This window comes from Dryobates pubescens, chromosome 2 (genome assembly GCF_014839835.1).
Source record: "Dryobates pubescens isolate bDryPub1 chromosome 2, bDryPub1.pri, whole genome shotgun sequence".
NCBI classification, from domain to species: domain Eukaryota; kingdom Metazoa; phylum Chordata; class Aves; order Piciformes; family Picidae; genus Dryobates; species Dryobates pubescens.
In genome coordinates, this window is record NC_071613.1 from 43,195,236 (window position 1) to 43,218,997 (window position 23,762).

The 23,762-nt window shown below is 41.5% G+C and overlaps 1 protein-coding gene across 1 annotated transcript in view; it reads right to left on the reverse strand.

The window, feature by feature from the left end:
• CLASP1 (cytoplasmic linker associated protein 1) overlaps positions 1-23,762 on the reverse strand; it is a 181,951-nt gene that overhangs the window by 80,523 nt on the left and 77,666 nt on the right. The window contains exons 9-19 of the mRNA XM_054176222.1: positions 11,446-11,598; positions 10,430-10,503; positions 9,583-9,675; positions 8,158-8,303; positions 6,718-6,853; positions 6,027-6,097; positions 5,012-5,071; positions 4,262-4,339; positions 2,928-3,095; positions 1,537-1,586; positions 204-374 (exon numbers count right to left, since the gene is read on the reverse strand). Coding sequence (XP_054032197.1) covers positions 204-374; positions 1,537-1,586; positions 2,928-3,095; positions 4,262-4,339; positions 5,012-5,071; positions 6,027-6,097; positions 6,718-6,853; positions 8,158-8,303; positions 9,583-9,675; positions 10,430-10,503; positions 11,446-11,598 — 1,200 coding nt within the window. The remainder of the gene's footprint in view (positions 1-203; positions 375-1,536; positions 1,587-2,927; positions 3,096-4,261; positions 4,340-5,011; positions 5,072-6,026; positions 6,098-6,717; positions 6,854-8,157; positions 8,304-9,582; positions 9,676-10,429; positions 10,504-11,445; positions 11,599-23,762) is intronic.

Below are 23,762 nucleotides of genomic sequence, written 5' to 3' on the forward strand. Positions count from 1 at the left end.
ATTCAAAAACTAAGAAGCTACTTCAGGTTAGCTCTGTTGCAAATTTTTTCCCTAATTCCAAGAGATCACACACTGATGCTAGAGAACTGGTAACTATCTCAAAGACATGTTCTTCTAGGTAGAGTTTAGTATTCAAATAAAACTACGAGGTGCTTTCTGCTAGTAAAGAAAGCTAACTGCAAGAGTACAACTTGTAGATTTACCTAGTGATGCGTACGAGCCTGGGGGCAAGGCTGCAGCAGAACTGAAGGGGGTAGATGCTCCAGAAGACGTCACTTTTGACTTGGCACTAGCTGCTGCATTCACATCGACGTCACTGCGGGATCGCTGCAGAGATCCTGGTGTTGACACAGATTTTGTACTTACTGTAGATGCTGCAGATGGGAGTGGGAGATCCAGAATAAAGAAGATTAATTTTTTTTTGAGCTGTTTGCTTCAAAGAGCCTGACAAGCAGTTTAATGTACTATTTTTAACACTCCGTGCTGACACTGAAATACCTCAACTAAGAATGCTTTATCAGGGCAATGTGGGCTTCCCCACACTGCCTGCAAAGATATTTCAATGCTGACCTGATGCTACCTCTCAGAACTTTATCAGTGACTAACCTCAATGCTGAGATAAAAAAGGCTGATGGTTCAGTAATGAAGAAATATGTACCAGAACCTAGATGGGAAAGTTCAGCCACAGTACCCACCACCAGCTTCTGAGTTGCTGGCCAAAACAGACCTGCAGGTCCTCTAAGTCCAGGTTCTAACTTCCTCCCCAACACCTCATCTTCTCATGAGGATTGCTGTTCCCATCACTTGATGATGCTTAGCCTCTTAAGCATGAAGCTTGACTATTCAGCTGCAAGCAAACATGCATTTGTGTGCACAATCAAGTAGGTTACAGAACAGTATCTCCTTGAATCAAAGGTCTCAATAATGTGTGCAGATAAACCAGCGAGGACCCAGTCTTGGTCAGGTGTAGAAGGCAACTTCCACCAAAAAACAATTTTGTTTATTATATTCTGTATAAAAATGTATTATTTATTGAATGCATTTAACTTAGGACAGGAAAGCTGTGCCTAAATATTCCATCCAACAGTAAAACAATTAGCAATGAGATGGAATTTCACACTGTAGGACTCGTGTACAGACGATGAAATGCTGAAACCAAAGAGAACAAATGACAAAGCTGAAGGCACCATTAGACTATGCAGCTGTATGTCTTAGCATCAGCAGTAGTTTAATCCAGCTATTGTAAAGCTAAATATACCTTGACTACAATTTTCAAAGCTTTTTTGTCTTCCCTTCAAGTGCAAGCAATAACAGATTTGCTAATTTTCAAAAGCACCATATTATATCAATAGCTGCTGCCCAGAAAGTGGCATATAACCAAAACTAATTAAAACTTTCACATACTAAGTTGCCATTTTAAGGACAAATAAATAGCAATCAAGGTTGCTCTTTGCATATCACAGTGTCTGAAATTCTCATTCTCATATCACACTTCCTCAGCAACACCTGAGCACATTGTTCAGCTCCTGTTCTCACCTCTAGACGCAGTACTTCCAGTAGGACTTCTTTTGGCAGACAATGGACGGCTAGAAGTCAAAACAAATATTTATTAAAAGAAAACTAGTCACTCATAGTCATCAGTAGCAGTGCTACTCTGTTCCACCAGTACATGACTAAGTCAGTAGGAAATGTTATATATATATATTTATATATATATATATATAGAATCCTTAGAATCCTTGAACACAGGTTGGAAGGGACCTCAAGGATCATCTGGTCCAACCTTTCTTGGGATAAGCACAGTCATAATTTCTCCCCAAACCTCTCTATTCCCATCTGTAAGGATGTTGTTTCCTACTGAAGGGGTTGGGAAAAGCCAATGAAGGATGAAACCAAAGGGCTGCCCACCTCCAATCTCTCAGTGAGGCACTGAAGGAGAGCACGGCTGCTTTCACCTCTGGCCTCCTGCTCAGGTGTGCAGCCAAAAAAGCATGAGATGAATGAGATGAATAGACTAACAAGCTTATTAGGAATAACAGCAGCATCACCATGAAATCCATTACAAAAGCACTAAGAAAAACCCCAAACATTAGTAGGCACCTTATTTCAGTAAGATTTTTTTTTTTTAAAGGATTTGTAGATTTAAGAATTTCCACTAACAAATGATGAGTATTTTTCATACAGGTCTTACACCTGAATTGCAGACACCTGGAGCCTAAGTTGACTGTATCTCTAAAAGAAGCTAGAACACATACCCTCAGCAGAAGAGCTGCATATTCACTTCGCAGTTACGTTTAGTTTAGTCATTTCTTTCCTCTTACATGGAAAGAGCACCAGAACAGGAGGACACAGTCTCAAACTGTGCCAGGGGAAGTTTAGGCTTGAGGTGAGGAGAAAGTTCTTCACAGAGAGAGTTGTTAGCTGTTGGAATGGGCTGCCCAGGGAGGTGGTGGAGTCACTGTCCCTGGAGGTGTTCAAAAAGGGATTGGACATGGCACTTAAAGCCATGGTTTAGTAGTCATGAGGTCCTGGATGACAGGTTGGACTTGATGATCTTTGAGGTCTTCTCCAACCTTTTTGATTCTATGATTGTATGATGATTCTAAGAGGCAGACTTACACCTCTAGGATTAATGCTAAACACAGAATTTCAAACCAAGCATTGTTTTAAGCACACCCACAAGGAACCATTAACAGTATTTGCTGAGCACACACAAAAAAATCCTAGACGATCATTTTTGGAGTCAAGTTTTTCAATACAATGTTGTCCAAAACAAATAGTATTTTGGAGTAACCAAGTGTTGAGGCCAAAAAAAGGCCAGATGAGACAACGCAATGCGCGTACAATGCAACATGATGGCTCCCTCCAGTTCAATGGAGCTACTTGCAGTTGTTTATAGCAAGAGGCAGTGGCACTGGACGGCTTACTTGAGACTCTCCTGGGAGCTGGAAGAGGAGCGATCCGATTGTGGTAAGGACACAATGCTGTCAGAGTTCTTCAAATGTGACTGCAGGGCCTTCTGGTAAGAAGACTCCAAGGTGTGATACAAATGCTCTGCCTCTCGGCTGAAGTGACTGTGGAAACCCCAGTAACACCTGGGAACAAGGCACAGTATGATTAACATTTCCTTGTCATGTTTTAGGGGGCAGTGGAGCACAGATACAGTTAGAGCCATTTTGAGGCATTAGGGGGTTCATGTACTCAGCCATTTCAACATTTGCTTCCCCTAGTACACACACATCACTCATTCTATTGCTCAAACAGCCAGTGAGAAGACAAATGAAAATAAGAAGAGAGAAATGCACCATTTTGTGTGCTGTAAAAACACAAGTAGCCAATAAAGCTCTATTACAGAAGAAACTCTCACCCCTCTGCTGTGCATGGGAGATGGTAGTACTCACTAGACTGATACTAAGCTTGGGACTCAATAGATAACTTGAGTATCTATTAAGTATTGTGCTCAATAGATACGTAAGTATGCCAAAAACAGAGCACACATACATGGCCCTGATTCAGGAAAGCTCCAGCTGGTGGGGTTTTCTCCCTTAGCAAACAGCTCCCCTACAATGTTACAGAGACAAATCTTCTGTACCGAGTTGAGGCTATCGACCCTTTTGGGGAAGAAATGACAAGGAAAAGGAAAGAGATGTTCCTATAAACTTCTAATCAGTGCCATGCTGAAAACAAAAGAGTGGTTTAATGTGAAGGAAGTCCAAATCTGCTGGCTGATAGCTTTCACTGTCATCATAAAGACGATGAAGACCTTCAGCACTTTTCAGGGGGCAACTAATGGTCAGTTTAAGAGTAAGAATGTTAGCTTGAATGAATCAAGAGTTGTATGTGCATGACAGCCAGTCCTTAGAGAAGTCGCATGCATTCTCACATCACTAGAAGGAAACAAATTTCTGTCATACAATCAGCTACACTGTTAATTAAGAAACGTGGGAAGGGACAGTTTAAGCATGCTCTCTGAAGACTCATGCCATTCTCCTTGCTGTCCATTCAGCTTAACCGGTCACTTTATACTCAGTGCCCACTGTATTTTTCAGTGATAGACATGTTGCCTTCAAAAAGGATTTAAACAGTTCTCTGCTCATAACACGACATTTAGATTAATAAAATTTATTTTCTGTTGATTTCATGTTTAACAGAATCCCTATTCTGAAGAACAATGTTCCAACAGAGCTCTATTCAGATGAACACAACCCCATTATATCTAAATACTTCCATAACAAAAATGTAAAAGATCTTCCATACTTACTTTCTTGCCTCTATCCTGGCCTCAGAGTCTGCATCATGAATTCCCTTCTTTATTGTTTCAGCTAACACCGATATGTGTCTGAAATAAGAAGGAAAACATTATCCAGTAGTTCAGAAAGATGTGCCACACTTATAAACAAATTATGAATTTGATTTTGCCTTTGTCTCCAGTACCAAAAAGTTCATCACATCCTGCCATTTCAATGTAGGATCATTTGGAGCCTTTAATTTATTTACTCTCATATAAATAAGTCAGTTTCGCATCACCCCCACTGCTTACTAGCAAAAGGCAAGCAATATTCTTCACAGTTCAGTCTTTAGTTAGCTACTGACACTGCCTGGGTAGAACAACACCCTCTTAACACTGAAACAGACTTGCACAGTCTAGAGCTAAGGAAATGGTGTCCCAGTCTCTTCTTGCACAATTATTTTCACTGTTCATTATTCTGAAGTACTGTAGAAGCCTATAGGAGCTACTGTAGTAGCCTTCATCTCATTATCTCACTTCAGAGTGCAAAATGAAATTTTTGAAAATAAATAGGCTGCCACAGGAGACAGATTTGCTGAATTCCAACTGCCAGAACTACAGGGACAAGCAGTGTGCGTGCATGTATGTACATGCTTCCTCTGTGGCAAAGATATCTCTGGAGCTACCTGACATAATCTCACCTCCTAGATTATCCTTTCTCCAGAATTAACCTCCCAGGGACACAAGGAGGAGAGAATTAAACCACTTATTTTCAGAGCTTACCTTTCTAGAGAGTGTGTTTGCCACTCCTGCAACAGTAAATCTAAAAACTCAAAACAGCGCCTGCAAGAAAAAGAGATAAGAAATGCTGGATTCTGAAAGCTATCAGAGGCACACTGACTTTGTCATACCTGCTTCTGAGCAACAGCCATTGTTAAGAAGCTTTTGGGGACATTAAGATTCAGTAATGACCACAATAAACACATCAACATCTCTATGAACAGCAATAAAAAGCATGCAGTAGTAACTGGAGGCAGCTTGCTAGAGAGAAGTCTGAAGAGAAGGCTTGACACAAAGCAATCCAGAAAGCCCCCTTTTACACTGAACAGGATACAGGCCCAGAAGGTGCACGTTAACCATACTTTGGTACCTGCCAGTTCAGGCTTCGTACAAAAACTTCACACTTGGTTTCATGTGGAGACAGATCTTTTCAGCTTTAATCTCCTTTCCTCATTTCAAGACACTAAGGTGCAGAAGTGTGCTGTTGTTTTTTCAATGTTTGTCATCAAATCAGCCAACCACAAAGCCTTTCTTTTTGTCTAGCTTGGAAGAGAATAAGCTAATCTACATGGACCAGGCAGGAATGCAGTGGACTGAAGTACGCTTTGATGTACAGAGAGTGCAGAGAGGACCACATCCAGTCCGACTTCCAAATAATGCTGTCACAGAATTCTACTTCTGCTGACTGGCTCAGGAAAAACATGTCACTATAATGGCTAGCAGTGGGGAGTCAGAAAAAGTCTGTGAAGAAGCCAAAATAACATGATGTAACAGCAACTAAGCACAAAGATTAGTCTAAAAATATTTCTCTTTTCAGAAACAGTGACCTTTCACTGCATTGCCACTTCTTATACAAGATAGCTGATGCTGAATTCAAACCTAACTCACAGGGGAGAATGAGATGCATTCTTCAGTAAGTGTGTGCATCAGCCCTTGTTATGAATAACAACACACACATGCATGTCTGCAGCATGAACTCAAAGGTAAGAGAGAGAATAAATTCAAACTAAGTGCTCACCTTCTAACTGCAACAGACTTGGAGGTACAATTACTGGTTATGATGGGTATTAATCGAGGGATGTGCGTATGCTAGAAGAAAACAACAGAAACAGAAAGAAATCTTTACCCCACAGTTCCACAGAGTGAAAGGCCATCTTGTTCAACCACCTGAGACCAGCATGCAGGTATTTTTGTTCAACTCTTAAAACTGTTAAATAAAGGACACTAACAGATACAGATATTTTTATTATTGAAAATTATGATGTATTTTATCTGTTAAGATTTCTTTAAAAGATATTTTCTTTTCTTTTCTTCTATTATGACAGACTCCAGCAAGTCAAGTAGTTGAAGTCACTGCAAGAGGATCTAAACTCAGTGGTGACAATTTGAAAGATATCAGGCTATCTACAGCATCCACAATGAATCATGAGTTTTAGAGCAAAATTAAGAGAATAAACCTATTCTGTAACACATTCAAAGAAAAAAAGTTTGCTCCCTCTGCAAAGAAACGTTTTTCCTGCTATTTTGGCAGGGCTTAACTATCATCATCTATACAAGGCTGCGTGACATTTGAGAGCACAGAACCCAGCACAATCAGAAAAGCAGATTAGGCACTTAGTCTAATTTTCATTGCAGCAACATTCATAGTTCCTCAGAAATGACATAGTATTTGCAAATCAAAACATTGTTCTCTTTTGGTGTATACTTACTCGAATGATCAATCTAACTGCTACAACACCAGAAGTGGCCATAACTTTGGCACTATTTGGAATTAGATTAAAAATTGTTGGCATGATGGCTTCTGCCCCATGGTCAAACTTGTTTCCCAGAACCGATGACAAATGTCTGGAAAACAGAATGAAGTCATCCTGGTAAGTGTGCTGAGAATTAAGCTTGTCAGACTTCTACAGAACATCTGACATAAGCACATCTGACATCTCTATACTTGCAACTGTCCCCTGCTTTCCGAAGGACAAAGAACACTGTTTCAAAAAATAAGTTACTTTCACTTCAAACTAGCATTCTGTGTTCATCTGAACTCTGGAAAAGTAAGTTCAGCACAAAACAAAATAACTAGCACAGCTCAAAATTTATTCTGAAATTGGATTATGCTTAAAGAATAAATGTTACTGAACTTGTTAGTTTATATCATCTGAACCTGCCTATTTTGCCTTAATACCCACAAATTTTAGAGAAGCTGTTAGAAACACTGCAGTGTCTTTTTTCCTGATGCATCTCACAAAGGATAACCCATCAAAAATAAAAGCTAACTCAATTCAGACTAGAAGAGAGCATATATAGATTTCCTGGTTTATTCTTCAGTCCTTTCCTTTCTCGCTGCATGAACGCATAGCTTGCTTATTCACACAGCGTATCTCAAATAGACATTGTTTAAAACTCAGGAACACAGTTGGGTAGAACAAAATTTAGTTGTTCTCATGGACATAGAATCATAGAATTGTTAGAGTTGGAAGGGACCTCAAGGATCATCTGGTTCCAATCCCGCCTGCCATGGGCAGGAACCCCTCACACTAGAGCAGGTTGCTCAGAACCACATCCAGCCTGGCCTTAAAAACCTCCAGGGATGGGGCTTCTACCACTTCCCCTGGCAACCTCTTCCAGTGTCTCATCACCCTCATGGTGAAGAACTTCTTCCTAACGTCCATTCTGAATCTGCCCATTTCTACTTTTTTGCCTTTCCCCCTAGTCCTATCACTACCTGACACCCTAAAAAGTCCCTCACCAGCTTTCTTGTAGGCGCCCTTAAGATACTGGAAGGCCACAATAAGGTCTCCTCAGAGCCTTCTCTTCTTCAGACTGAACAGCCCCAACTCCCTCAGTCTGTCCTCATAGGACAAGTGCTCCAGCCCTCTAACCATCCTTGTGGCCCTTCTCTGGACACAATTGCCCCGACCCAGATGCAGGACCTTGCATTTTGACTTGTTGAACTTCATGAGGCTGTCGTGTGCCCACCTCTCCAGCCTGTCAAGGTCCCTTTGACAGGGTTCAAAACAAAGCTGTAGCAAAATCTTCTTGTACCCATGACTATGTAGTACCTGCAGCATAAGTTACATCCTAAATATGTTTTAACCAGCATCTGTTCCTTTTTTCTGCACCACATTTCAAGTGCATTTGGAAAGTCAACTTACCCTAATGTGATACAAGCCTCTCGTACTACTTGTGACCGGAGGTCTTTAGCAGATAATTTAAATGCTCCATCCAAGAGTCTTAAGTGTTGAAAGAAGTTATCATATTCTGCAGCTCCAGCCAAAAGTAGGGACCGGATCTTTTTTAACTGTTAGCACCATAAAGGAAAGTAGTGACTGTTAACGAGCAGTAAATACAAGTAGAGTTATGTTCAGCACTAATACTTGGTTTTCCAGAGCCCTCAACATGCATTCAGGAACTCTGTTCTTCAAGTATTTTTATTATTTCATATCTTATTTTCAACTCACAGTTTAACATACTACACTAAATACACTAGCTAACTGCTATCAGAATCCAGAAGGGTGGTGTGTAGCTGCTCAAATTGTATTAGTAATAACACAAATGTTACTTCAAGCCAAAAAGATATCTGGAAAGTTCTCAACCATTCCCCTTTAAAACCACCTATTTACAACTGCTTCTAAACTGAAGTTCTCTCACAGCTGACTATTGTATTAAAAAGATGACCAGACTTAAAGGGGATGGCTTGTACTCAGATCTGAGTAATACTGACATAAATATCTAGAATATGTCCACTGACTTCATTAAAATAATTACTTGTCTCTAACAGAAGTAGAAATTTGACCCCCATCAAAATGGGATATTTTCTATTACAAGGATCACCATTGCATCCTACAGACATTCTTATGCACACCTTCACAGGCTCTCATTTATACTCAGGCATCTGCACATGCTTTGATTTAAGCTGTTACTCAGTACAGCAAGAAAAACCCCTGAAATAAGCTGAATCAGCACAGTTTGCCACTCAGTTCTGTAATACAGGATTTAAGACATGTCAAAGTTGTTACACCAGTGATGAAAAGTCTATAGCGTAGATAAGATCCTGCATCTATTCAGACCATGCAAACACAGCTCACCTCAGTAAACAGAACTCAGTCTTGGCATGCATATAACATCTGATTTTCCACTCCCACATTTCCCCCAGTCATCATTATTCACAACCTAAGTGTGTTCTTTCTGAATTATTTTACACCTCCTTTTGCAAAAGTATAAATAAGGTCTCTGCAAGCAAAGTGCTTCATCAGGTATTCTGAGTATCACTTTCAACAAACTTCAGCATCTGCTAGTAAATGTCTTAGCTTTACATCTGGATTTACTGCATGACTTCCAGTTCAACCTGATGCTGTCGCAAATTCTGGTATATCAAATGACATCTTCCTTCCTGTGTGGTATCAATTCAGTTTCGTAAGGAAACATTTCCCCAAGCTTGGGGATAACCTAGCAGATGCTTATCACAAAGTACATTCTATCCTTACTCTGAGGTTCTATCTGTACCCTCTTCATGGGATTAAGCTCAGTGCAGAAAAACGTTTTCTTCACAGAAGTTCACATCTAAGTTCGCTACTTACCGCCGACACTCTCTGTTCCCAGTCATGCTTATCATCTGACAGTATCTCTCTGATTTTGTTTATGGATTCCTCAAGATCCCGGCTGGAATAAATCTGCACGTTTAAATACAAAGTAGCACAGTAATGCAAGATTTACTCAAAAGAACATCAGATCACTTTCCAACTACATTAAGCCCTTTGCTTCAATGCTTAAATGTCATAGACACAGCTGGCTTTGCATAATGCAAAGCATCTACAAACATTTCCTTCAATCAAAAATTACTGAAGGATCATCTTTTATTATTTTACTCCATTTTCACAATTTTAAGCAGCATTCCTGCAGCAACTAGGGGTCATATTAGTCGAGACCTACAGAAGATCATGAGTGGACATGTGCTGTTCACCTGTCCCAGAAATAAAGCTCTGCTGGAGGGAAGGGGACATGTGACACCTTTGATCTATCCAGCACAATGTATCAGCAAACATGCTCTGTCTAGCTATCATACTCACAGCAGCAGCAATCCTGGAGACACAGATCACCTTTCTTTGCTTTATTAAATTGTATGGAGGCTTCTGCTAACTTCAGTGACCAGACTGCACTGTGCGAGCACACATGTCCACTTCAAGTTCCTCATCCACTCCTATGATATCATTGCCACAACCTTTTCACACCCACTCTCTCTACTTCTCAGGACCTTGCATACTGGCAGATACCACCATTTAAAACTTACCGCCCCCCACCTTCTAAATTGCCTTTCCCTCAATGAAGATTTGTTGGTATCACAACAAGGCACATTTTCCAGTGATTGGGACTAGATCCTTCACCCACCTGCTTTTTAGTGCTGTTTTAACATGTAATCCTGCTTACCTGAACTGTTGGGACATCTTCAAATGCCTTAATGAAGTCTTCTTCATCCACAGCACCTGCTCCCTCTTTGGCTGCTGACATACAAATTAAAAAGTCTTTTAAATCTTCTTATAAATAGGGAATTGGTTAAGAAACCAGCAGCTATCAAAACACCTAATCAGGAGAAAGTTCACAATCCATGCAGCCTCATAGTGCTGCAGATGTAATGAAAGTAAAAACAGGGAGATTCAATGCGAGGCACAGACTAGACACTCAAAGAGCATCTAGGCACTGTGGGCACTTTGGGGAAGTCCTTACAATAGTCACTCAACATTTAGGGGACGGAGCCTGAATGATGAAAGAGAATATGTTAATTATATGGGAGAGTTTATTTTAAAGGATTTAATCCTATCTGTAACAGATGAAGGTGCAGATCTGACAGATGAACAAACAGACAAACTATATGGGAGATAAATAGTCTCTGGAATATTAATCAGATTAAAGACTATCTGATATAGAGAACTTTCTCCATTTCTCTAGGTCAGATATAAAATTAGAATCACATGTAGGACTTGCTCACACTCCAAATTAGTGCTCATTTTTCTTTCTGTACCTTCTTTTACAGCAATGCCCCAAGGTCTTACACGAAAGCCAGTGCTTCAGTTTTACATTGCATGGGCTGAAGTTTAGCATGTAACTGTAAGCAGTCTGCCTCAGCTCAGCTGAAGAGTTGCAGAAATAAAGGCAAAAATGTACACATGATTTACTTGTAGCCCTCAGTGCACAACATCACAGAGGCCTCATCTTTCACAAATGTAAAATGCACTGAGGAGACTGCTTGGACATGCATCCTACCAAAGTCTGGTTGTAGCACGCAGACAAACTGCACATAAATGATTTCATAGGGAAAAATTACTGGATCCTGGGAGCAGGGTGGGGGAGGGAAGGTCAAGTCTGGAAGTCCCTGAAATAAGCTCAAGCATGAGCGTTAATATACACTTTGCACAAAGGTCAGTTCATGGACGCCATCGGCTTACTTGAAGACTTGGAGCCCAGAGCTGCAGATCCCAGTCTGCGGGTAGTCCCCATCCCAACTCTGCGGGAGTTTGCAGGGGCCTTTGAAGATGTAGAGGAGCTAGCTGAGGAAGGTCTGTTTCCATCCACAGAGTCTTCATCATCAAAAATTTTATCTGTCAAAAAGCAGACACACTCAGATGGCAAGTCCAATGAAGCAAAGGGATATCCCAAAGAACACGCCCACACAATGCAAACGTGCTGCATGTTCAGGTCCACACTATCAGCTCTCATCTCAACAGTACCTTCAGGCTATAAATCCAGTTATTCACAAATGACCACCAGGCCACTGAACCCAACCCTGTGCTATTGCCGTCACCATGTATAAACCCTTTCAATGAATGCTTTCAGATAGAACTTCAAATCTGCAGTATTAAGATCTAAGTGACAAAGTGTTTGGACAGCTGGTACCACAAATTATTTATTGGGGCCAGAAAGCTTATCCACTTAGCCTTTCCATGCTAATACTTCATTTGACACTTCAAGATTTGAGCTCTGCTTCATGTCCATCCCTCTCTAACAGTCCAAAGTATGCACCCGCTTTCCAACAGGTTGGGAACTTCTCCTTTGCAAAATTTCACTTGGCAGCAACTCAAGCAGGTGTTCCATCCCTATTCAAGAAAGCACCTGGGAACATCTAGTAACAAATACAGGCTCCTAGTTAGTCAATAATGAGTGGAATTCCATACAGGTTGAGCTTTCTGACAGCACTACAATAAGTTTGTAACAGTATAGACATATTCTAGGGAGGCAGAACAGAAAGAAAAGCCTGTAGTGTCCTCAGCCCAACAGCCTTCAAGAGTTTTCCCTGCCCAAAGCAGTATTGGTTTATGAGCAGCTGGACACAGGCAAACCATCACAGATCATCTAAAACCCAAACCCCTCATTTCCTATATGCACCCAGGCACACGACGCCTCACCCAAATCACAGAACAACACTGAAATGGCAGGTAGGCAGCAGCATCCAAAAACTTGCACATCCTTTAGATGTTCAAGAAGTCTTGGAATATGGGAAAGGGTTAGATTAAAAAAAAAAAGCAGCAGTTTCTAAAGGAAAGGGGCAACATAATGACAGGTACTTGGGCTGCTGATCAGGCAAAGGTGAACGCATTATGGAATTTAAGGTCACACAGCTAAGAACGTAAACCACATTTAGGACGTGGGCTCTAACAGTGCCCTAAGGCAGCCATGGAGAATGTACTACCTTCCAGTTGGCACTGGTATGCTGTGTCAGATGCAATTCAAAAATAATTAGAGCTCAGGGAATCATGACAATGATTAAACAATTGGAAAATACTATTTCAATTCAATTAAAGTAAATCTCACTGCAGGAGGATTGTTTAGCCTGGCCTGATTCTTACCAATTTGCTTGATTATAGTCTGTCAACACAGGAACTCAAGATTTAATAATGCAGTTTTCCAGTGTGACTGATTAATATTGTTTCTCACGTAACAGAAAAACATACACTGATGGGAGGTTGAAAGGGAATGAAATTCTGTGTGGTGGTCTAGAAATATCCCACTACATTAACAAGAGGCACAGCTCACTCAGTCGGAAGCAAATGGAAGCCGTATTTACAAAGCACAAACTACACTCTACATGAATGAATGCAATGAATATATACAAATACACAGTATTTACAACATTATACAGGTATTTACAACCAGAAAACAGCACAGAAAGACCCTCTACCACTTCTGGTATCCCCAGAAGGAGCGGGGAATTGCCTTCTTTCCGCCTCACCCTTTTTAGCTTCCCCTCCATTTTCCCCCTCTCTGGGAGGTTAGGAGGTGTGTCACCCAAAACATTCTACTGCAGGCAGTTCTTTAAAAGCAAGACTAGTTGTTTTTCCCCTGAAAGACAGTGTACTTCAATGAGGAATTATTTTTGTAAACATTATTTATTGAGAGCTGTATGGAAGGCCATGGAAGACCAAAAAAGACTTGAAAACGTGTCATCTCTGAAGGCTCTAGGAAGGGGGTTAAGTGATGCTGAAAGACTTATGCAGACCTTGAACACAGAAACTTCTAAGCCACATTTGCCCCAGATGCATTGATTTCAGAACCTCCTGTATTGATGTTAAGCAAACCATTATTTGGAATATACACATAACTAGCCAAAAGAAATTTAGTCATATCCAAAACAAAATATGCTTTACTACTTCAAAAATCACTTTCATCTGGTAATAAAATTCTCCATCAGCTACATTTCAGGCTTTCTAGATGCAGCCTTAGTTAACTCATTTCCTCTTGTATCTGCATTTTTAACGCCTCACCCCATGAAAGGAGAAGAGGGTGTGGTTTGCTGTTTCACCTAACTAGTAAAAATTCAGATGAACAGATATCCAAAGGATTGCACTCCTGTAGCATTTTAGCAACTAAACTGCTTTCTTCATTTTAAACAGGCTTTTCAGAGCAGGAGGGAAAACCAATAAAAAATGAAAGAAAGAAAGAAAATGACTAAAAAACAATCAGCCAGCTTAGTTTGAGGATGTTCCAATTACAATTGTCTTTCTATTCCTTAAGTCTACAAACTAAGCATTACATATTTATCAAATCAGGTTATTCCCTTCAATAACTCAGCAGCATTTTCTCATCTGAGCAGTGCAGAATGACAGCGCCACATTCAGAACTGCACATCAGGTCCTCCAGCAGCACGTGTGCAGGTCAGAAAGAGAAACAAAGAAGAGAAAGAAAACTGAACACAGGAGTACAGAAAACAAGAGAAAAACAAGCTATTCAACATTATCACTGAAAAGCCTTTTTTTCCCCATTTACTGGCTCCTGCTCACAACAATCATTTGAACAACCTTCTTTTATTTTGCAGCCTATTCTCAAATCACAAGGAGGTAAATTCAGCATGGGTGTAACTCATGACTCCAGCAGAGGTGCATTGAAGCGGAATCGGTGCCATGCTCTAAGTAACTATTGATGTTCTCCCATCCCAAGACTCCCCCAGTGCTCATTTATAAAAGCCATATAGTACTCTCCGTTAGAGACATGCCCTTATAAAAGAGGCCTTTGTCTGCTCAGCACTCCACTGTCTCAGAAAAACAGAGAAAATTTTGCTTTGCATTTTTCAATTCCTATACATTATTTAAGAAGAGAGAGAAAAAAAAGGCTTACAAGTGCATATCCTCCTGCAAATAAGCTTCCTCAACATTCCTTCATATTTTCCATAGCGTGCCCAGATGTAACAGTGCTTCACAGAGCGCCGCGGCTTTCAGTCCAGAACATAATCAATCGTTGCCCTTCGTATTCATTAAGCATGCTGTCTTCACACGTGGATTTAAACAGCTATGCCTTCAGTTCTCTTTCTCTGACTGCAGCTCTGCAGGATTTTCATCAACACCCATTTCAGCCCAGGAAACTTCGGTTCACTTCTAGGAAGGAAATCCCCTGCTAGTGAGGGGAACCCAGGACAAATAATCTGGGATAAAAATGAGCTGAGTCTGCCTGGCTTGCACTAGGAACCAGCCTGACTTTATCCCCTGGGAAGCACTAACAGGAGCATCTCAACAGCTGTCATCGTTTGACCATGACGAATAAATTTAGTCATTATTCATTTTTAAATGTAACCCCTTCAGGTCTGGCTAAGGTGTAAAATGGGGAAAAGAGAGTGCCCTAGCTGCTCAGGAGCCACAGTAAATAGGGGCCTAAGTTTCCCCTGCCTGAACCACCAGCCTGGCACCTTTTAAAGCAAAGTAATTGAGTCTCAAATTTCCTTCCCAACGACAGGAGATGCTTCCTGGGTTTTAAAAACTTTAATATGTCAGATTCAAATCTTTCAGTTATTTGTCTGCCACCTTTAGAGAACACAGTTACTCTGCAGTGACTACAGACTGGGAAAAAAGCTTACAATCACATCTCTTCCTAACAAAGATGTCCTGCTATGGTCTTCAGGTACACTCTGCAAAGTACTAAAGTTGCTCTGGCCCTCCTGTAGCCATTTGTTATATGCTCCATTTCAACCATCACTGCAGCTGAGATGGGTACAACTTGCAAGTACCACCTGAATCCCTCTCATGAGAATCTCCCAAGTGCAGATGAAGGTGGATGGCACTGGAGAAATCTGCTTTCCCACCCACCACGTGGCACTCTGCGCTAGCGGCAGACACAGAACTGCTAAAGACAGCACACATCTCGGTGCATCAGAACTCCGTGCTTAACCTCAACTAGGTGGGCAAAGTCCAGCTCTCTAAAGAGCCAAGAGCCTCCTGTAAAAGCCAAGAATACACACAGGCAAAGTCACTGATGCCAAAGGAAACAGGCAATGTTTCTCCTTACTCCTTTTTTGCCAAACACAGCCCCATGTATACGTTTCTCCAGGAAAACAAGTTTATGAACCCACTCAAGATAAAGGAGCATGTATGTGCTCCCCAGCATGATTAAGTGCTTAAAATCAAAGGACTCCCGGGCACAAGCAGAAGTACACAGGCAGAGCACAACATTAGGATTACTTGCTCAGCCATCTCTGTTTCCCAGCTGCTCCCTCCTGGCCCCAGCCACAGTCCTTGCCCCTTCGCCACTCTCTACACCAGGCAGAGCATTCTAAGCTGTTAAAAGTCTCCACTTGGGCTCAGTAACCCCAGTCAGCCGCTCAGTCCCACTCACCATCCCTCTCCTTACAGGTCTAGTTCTCCCATGCTGACCCAGCCACAGCTCCAGCCCCAGCCCACACCTAAAGCTTAATTCTGGCACTATTCCATGAACCACCTCATCACCCTTCACAACTAGCTTTGAGGAATATTCCCAAAAACATGAGCTCAGCAGGTATCTGTCCAAGGACTCACCAGGTCTGAGCCTGCCAGGATATGAATCTCACCATTACCTTGGCTTCTTTCTCTTATATATATTGACCTATGTAAGCTATATTTTAAATGATGGGTATGAGTTCAGTTTCTGCAGTGTAAATCTAGACAACACATTTATGACCACGATAAATAAGCAATATGGCTGACACTAGCCACAAGTAAGGAGGCCCTTAGAGACCTAAGACAAGAATGTCATTCCAGGTAAGTGGACACAGTTATTATTTTAACAATCCTCCCAACATCCATATGCTTATGTTTAGACCAAAAATGTTTCTTTTCCTGCCTTAGCTAGGAAAAGCAACTCTGTAAGCAGAAAAACAATTGGGCAGGAGGAGCAATAAAAAACAAAGCGCATTTCTGTTAATTGGGAATTCTATATTTACTAAAACAATGCCAGTATGACAGTGTTAACTAAGGACACTGAAGTACACCCAGACAAACATCAAACTAGGCAGACAACTCGTATATGGAAAATAAATTCGAGCTTCTACCTGACAGAATAAGAAACAGACCTGGAAACATTAAAAATCTGCTCTCAAGAACCGGCCTGGTAAATCAGATAAAAATCTTCCTGCAGAAGACTAATCTGAATTCATGCAACTCATGACTGATGCAAGCTACTTTTCTGAGGTATATTTTAATCTTCAATCATGGAATCAGGTGGCTCCCAGTTAAGTTGTATCCTTGATGGCTGGGAGGAAGCCTGAGAACACAAGCCTTAAAGCCTTGAAAACAAGAGACGAGTAGAAAGGTTTCAATATTTCAGCCTTTTTGCTTCAAAAGATTATTTTTATAACCATAAGGTTAACAACATTAATGTCATCATGTTAACAAGGCACAGTATGCACTCTGAAATAGCCTGTAAGCATTAACAGAACCAAGACCAGAGCAGACAAAGCACTTTTCAGAAACTTCTGTTCCAACTAACATGTGGAAAGGGAATTTCTGAGACTTAGTGAACCCGTCGTTCAGTCAAGTTTTAAGCAATATGAAAGCCTGCATTAGCTTTAAATAGATTCAGAAAAGAGGTACAAAGGTTTCACATTCCTACCACCTTTGTGAAATTAAAATAGCAATGGGAGACCACAAAATAGCTGTGATACCAACTAGAGGAGCAACAGCTCAAACAGCTAAAAAGAATTCACAAAAGCACTAAAGCTGAGATCAATCTATAATAATAGACAAGATTTATTAGCTTCACTAATTACCTCAGCATAGTTCACACAGGCACCTAAACAAGAGTCCCTCAGGTGCTAGGAGCTGCAAACACATAGCTGTCACCTCACACCAAGTTAAAAAATGCAAATAAATATTATTTAAAAAAAAAATAAGAGAGATTCAGACATGCACACAAGGCAAAAATAAAGTGAGATAAGGATCTGTTCTCTTCAAAACCATCCTTGGAAATACAATATTCCCACAGTGCCCTTTCCAGTCAGCCACACAGCTTTGCCCCAGACCTTGAGCCTCAGGAAATCCACAATGTATACGTTAGAAAAACACACACTCCCCAAAAGCCCATGTTTACATAAAGTTTCAATTTAAAGAGCAAAATGAGCTTTTCCCTACCCTGTGCATACTCTTTCTGTCACCCAGAGGTTGGTTATGAGGCTCTGAAGGGCATTCATCCACCATTCAGAGCCAGGCTGTCTGTACAGAGATACCATTATCTCTGAAGGCAGCCTTCCACAAACACACCATCTAATTCAAAGTCTATTGAACACTCTACAAAAAGCTGTTATTTCTGTGTTTCACTGCCACAGCTTTCCCTGCTGACTGCACTTAGAGGGTGCTGTCCCTTTCTTTGCCCTGAACCCTTGTAAATACCCTTTAAATTGCACCGAGTACAAGAACAGCAGCAGCCCAGCACAGACATCATTGCCTCCTCACAACGCTCCTTAGGTTTAGCTACACAGATAAAAACTCAGAGTGGGTCACATAGCCTGAGCTCTAGAGATACCAATCCAGGAGAACAGATATTTATACAGGATACATCAGGAAGATATTCTAGAGATAGAAAATAGGTTTTACCAGAACTACAGGAATAAGCGGTATTACTGCAGGACTGGAATAGCTGCTAGAAAGTGTTCCTTCATTCCTGAACAGTAGATAGAGCACATCAATTTCCACTTTATTATTGATCCTGCATGGTGTGCTGTGCCTCTCAACCTTATTATTTAGGCAATTAAGTGTATAAGAGAAAGGGAACTCTCCTGCTTTCATTCACAAGACAGCAAATTTAACTCTGCAGAAACAGAGGCATTACCTCCATACACATGGGTGGCAGGAATGCATCAGGTTGACGAGCAAGCGATGAACGCTTCCCTTCTCGCCCTCACCTACAGGCTTTGGCCAGCTCTCTGCACTTGCCGGAAAACCTACAGCAACAGCCTGGACCACCTGTGCCTGCAGTGAGCCTCTGCTCTGGAGGACATTCAGCCATAGGCAAAACAAGCTGCATCAGTGTCCTGCTACTGACCATCCACATTATACCCACTCTATACCCACTACACCTCTGGCAACAGCTTCCTTTGCCTGGGGTCTGTGGTCCACCTTACACAGCACTTGCTCTAGAATGATCGAAATGTGATTAAAAAGCACAGCTATTCTACAGCAGACAGAAGTATCTTTTATTATTTTAACAAGTAAACCAAAACAATTGCTGAGGGATATTTTCAAGGGCATGATGACTTCAGGGCATTGCCATCATCTGCATTAAACTCCAATCCTAAGTATGTTTGTTTGGGTTTTTTTTCCTAAATCTTTTTCTCCTTCCTACCAAAGGTCAGAGTAGTGTGTCCCAAATATGTTCTTATTTCCCTGTATCTTCAGAACTGGTTCATGCATATGGAAAAAAAAGGACATTTGCAAATGGCTCAGGAAAACTATGAATCACATCACAAGGTATTTAAAAAAATGCTTTAATTTAGTTGGTTTTGGCTGGTTCCTTGAAGCTTCAGCCACGTTTGAAATTGAGGTCTCTGTATTTCACAGGGTTGGCACCCAGCAATGCTATAGCAAAACAACTACTGAAGCTGGTGCTAAACCAAGCTCCTGGGAGACATCTGCTGGCCAATGCCTGGGGCCTATTAGCCAAAACCCGCATGAGAAAGCAGACACCTGGGGAATCAAAAAGTCAAGTCTGGTCTTAGCTGGGTTTTATATGCTCTACATAAATAAGTGAATTAAGGTGCACATCAGGAATCTGAAGCCTTTAAATAGACCGATACCTTCCACCCACAAAGGACAGAGGCGTGGCCTTCAGATCAGGTGCCTCCAGGCCCACAGATCAGGTTCACATTTCCAGTTATTAGCACCATCTGTTGCCATGACATCATAGGAAGAAGCATCTTCACCAGCCTGCACCCCCCAACTGACATTCCCTGCACAAATCCCTCTGCCTGCTTGGGTAATTATCACCAGCTCACGGGGAAGCCGAAGGCCCTAACATGCTTCACTCTTAACAAAATGTAATTGCATTCTATGCTGCTACCAGTTACTGCTTCCAGAAGGGCTGCTCATTTTCTATACATGAAGCACACTGAGATGTAAAACATGGACAACTACCAAAAAGGCCAAAAGCCTCTTACTGCCTCAAGTTACCCAGAGAATATTTAGGGTGGCAGAAACGCTGGAGAAGATTCCTCTTCCAGCTACCACAGAATACCCTCCCTGGTGCAAAGCTTGCTACTACACACAAGTCCTGAACAAAAAGCATTCTAGAAAGATCTACAAGGAGATAAAAATGCCAAAGTGCATCTCTGTTTCCTTTTGGACAGGTCTCAGGATAGCTGGATTGGTGAAGCTAAGTCAGAAGATGTGCTGAAGGGACATGGGGAAGCTGTAGCACTGGCCCTACATGAGACCTTTATTTAGGTGTATTTACAAATCAATAACCAAGTCAGCATGCTGTCCAGCACTTTAAATTTGGCAGACAGTAGTCCACCTGTGAGATGGTGGGGCATCCCAAACTTTCCTGGCAGCTTTTCCAAGCCAAAAACACAATGTGTGCAGTTGTTCCTTAAAAAAAAACAAAAAAACAAAAAACAAGAAACCAAAGAAAAACCACAAGGCTGTCAGCCTACATGTCCACAGGAAAGAGGAGTCAGGGTTTCTGTCCTGAGGTGTTCATCTGCCTGGTTAAAGGTCAATGCAATAACATAAGTACTACATCTGCAAAAACTGTGCGGTGCTATCCACCTTACTCATCAATGACTCCCACCCAGAATGCCTGGCCTGATGTATAATTAATATGCTTTAGTTAGATAACCATTTAAAACCCTGTAAAATGCTCTGTGGAGCAATAAACACGAGAAGTAAGTCTAAAACTGCAGGTGGCTGAGCCTAAAGAGCAATCGTGAAAGGAAAACTATGGAGCAACAGGCAGCTACACCACAGCCTATGTGCATCTTGAGAAAGATTATCAGCTACTACAACAGGTATGCCCAGTATGATGAGCACTAAATAAATAAATGTTTCATCTTTACCAAGACGAGTATTACTACACACTGTGAAGTCACATATGCAAGCGAAGCGTACAGACTAGCTCTGTTCCTTTAAAACTCATTCATGGTTGGATTTTATCACCAACACTATGCTCTGTATCTATGAGTGGTTGCTGAAAAGTGGTTTGAGTTGCTTCTGACAGAAAACAGGTAGAGCAAGCTTCGGCAGCTCCTGTAACCTAGTTGCAGTTGTCACAGAGCTGACCATATGTTATCCAGAGCATCCACTGCAGCTGTTAGCAAGGGCTAAGTAACTTGACCCGATGCTGACTCTTGCTCTGGAGTATTCAGTAGTATTGACTAGTTACATCAGCAGTTTCTTGATGCACTAAAAGGAAGACTTTCTGCCTACTCCCAATGAATATAAACAGCACTCTGAGGAGGATCCAATGCCCATCCACCACCTCAATTCAACTCTACTTGTTGGCCACAACAACCCCATGCAGTGCTACAAGCTGGGGTCAGAGTGGCTGCAGAGCAGCCAGGCAGAAAGGGACCTAGGGGTACTGGTTGATAGTAGGCTGAACATGAGCCAGCTGTGTGCCCAGGTAGCCAAGAAGGCCAATGGCATCCTGGCCTGTATCAAGAACAGTGTGGCCAGCAGGAGCAGGGAACGCATTCTGCCCCTGTACTCAGCACTGGTTAGGCCACACCTCGAGTACTGTGTCCAGTTCTGGGCCCCTCAGTTTAGGAAAGATGTTGACTTGCTAGAACATGTCCAGAGAAGGGCAACAAAGCTGGGGAGGGGTTTGGAGCACAAGCCCTATGAGGAGAGGCTGAGGGAGCTGAGGTTGCTTAGCCTGGAGAAGAAGAGGCTCAGGGGAGACCTTATTGCTGTCTTCAACTACCTGAAGGGAGGTTAGCCAGGAGGGGGCTGTTCTCTTCTCCTAGGCAATCAGAACAAGAGGACACAGTCTCAAGCTGTGCCAGGGGAGGTTTAGGCTGGATGTTAGGAAGTTCTTCCTAGAAAGAGTGATTGCCCATTGGAATGGGCTGCCTGGGGAGGTGGTGGAGTCACCATCACTGGAGGTGTTTAGGAAGCGACTGGATGGGGTGCTTGGTGCCATGGTTTAGTTGATTAGATAGTGCTGGATGATAGGTTGGACTCGATCTCAAAGGTCTCTTCCAACCTGGTTTATTCTATTCTATGTGAGCACGCAGAGTGTAGCTTTGAGAAGCTGTAGGCACAGAGGCTCTAAAATAAACAAATACATATTAAAAATCACACTCCAGCAGCCTATGACAGCTTTTGCAATGTCTACATAATCATATTCAACTACAACCAGGTCTTCGAGCAGCAGCCTGTTAGAGCTGGTGAGAAATATCCATTCCGACCCACATCAGACTCATTTTGTAGACCCTGGAAAAGAAGCCATGGTGTGGCAACAATCAAGCTCACTTTGTCTATTCTCTTGAGACGCTGCAAGTGTAAACCAAATAACTGGATAACTAGCTTTTCACATTATCCAGGATCATGGTAGAAAAGGCTGTGAAATCACACTTGATATCAGTGACTTCAATGGTAACTGTGAAAACACGCTTCTTTCAGAAGCAAAAATCAGAAACTAGTAGGTAATGGATTACAAAAACATTTTTGACATTAATGATTATTTACACACCCAACTTCAGAGCAGTAAGAAGTGTTTTACTTCAGTGACAAAATGCTTGTTTAGTACTTTTTAGACTGGATTCTCAAGAAATAATACTTTGCAGAGATTTGTTTGTGTATGATGTAGATTGGGCTAGTTCCATTTTTTTTGATACTGTGGAAACAGAGGCAAAATATACATGAGGAGGCTGACTCCAGGTCACGCAGACAGCCAGAGCAAATGTCAGCAAACATATCAGAATATAAGATTTCCTTTATTTAATCACCATCACACTAGGCTAAATTATGCTTTCAGCTTTCTACATTGGGGATGGAGATGAATGCAAGAGCATGCAGAACTAAACCTGATTATTTTTCAGATGCTGATATCTCAGATTTCCTTCTATGTGATTTTAAATAAGCATGGAATGGTTTCAGCATATTAAGTAGTTCAAGAGACCCTTCAATACAGTGTGTGATTTCCTTACAGTTGGATAGATGAATCTAAAACACTCAAATCCATACATAATATGGCTTCAAATATAAGCACAGTCTGAATTCTTGATCTACAAGTGGAAGGCTCCAATTCCTGAGACACATCAGTTTCTTGGGCCTTCTTCACCTTCAAAGCTGCGTTGCAAGTAAACCATTGCCTCAAGGAAAAAAAAAAAGTCATGGGAAAAAGGCTCCAAAGCCAAAAATGTGTCACAGCTTATAAAATATTAACAGTCAGCATGGCTTCTGTTTTCCCAAAGCTTGTCCCCTTCCCCCAACTCCTTTAAAACAAAAGCTACATCGAAGCTCTCCCATCCACATTCCTCCCCCATAAACACCATCATTAGGTGCAGCAAATAAAGCAGTCATATTCTGGGGGGGGGGGGGGAAGGAAATACAAAGGTGGAATTAAAACATTGCTGATGCTTTCATTCCTTTTGTCATTAATGACATTACACTATTAAATTTGGTATTCACATTTCAGAGGCACTGTGAAACTCTGAACAACCAGGAGGACTCTGATGTGCCACAAAGTAAAAAAAGGCATCTTTCCCAAAGAACTTACAATATAAATAATGCAGTCAGAGCATAATTAAAAATAATTACTGTTATTCAGACTTGTATATAAGAAAAGTAAGCACAAAGATCCTCCCCCCTTTCTTCTGAAAGAAAAAAAGGCAGAAAGGCAGGCAAGCACTTGTCGGTGTTTAACAAATCCTGCCTAACCCATTCTTATCTGGCCTCCCTCAGTGATGCTATTCACTTTCTCCTTATGGCTCTGGATCCTTTTCAACCATCCTTAGGTCTCTGCACCTAAGTAAAAGTTAATACCATTGCCCAGCAATCCAAAATTTTCCACCCTGGCTAAAAGTTGGTCC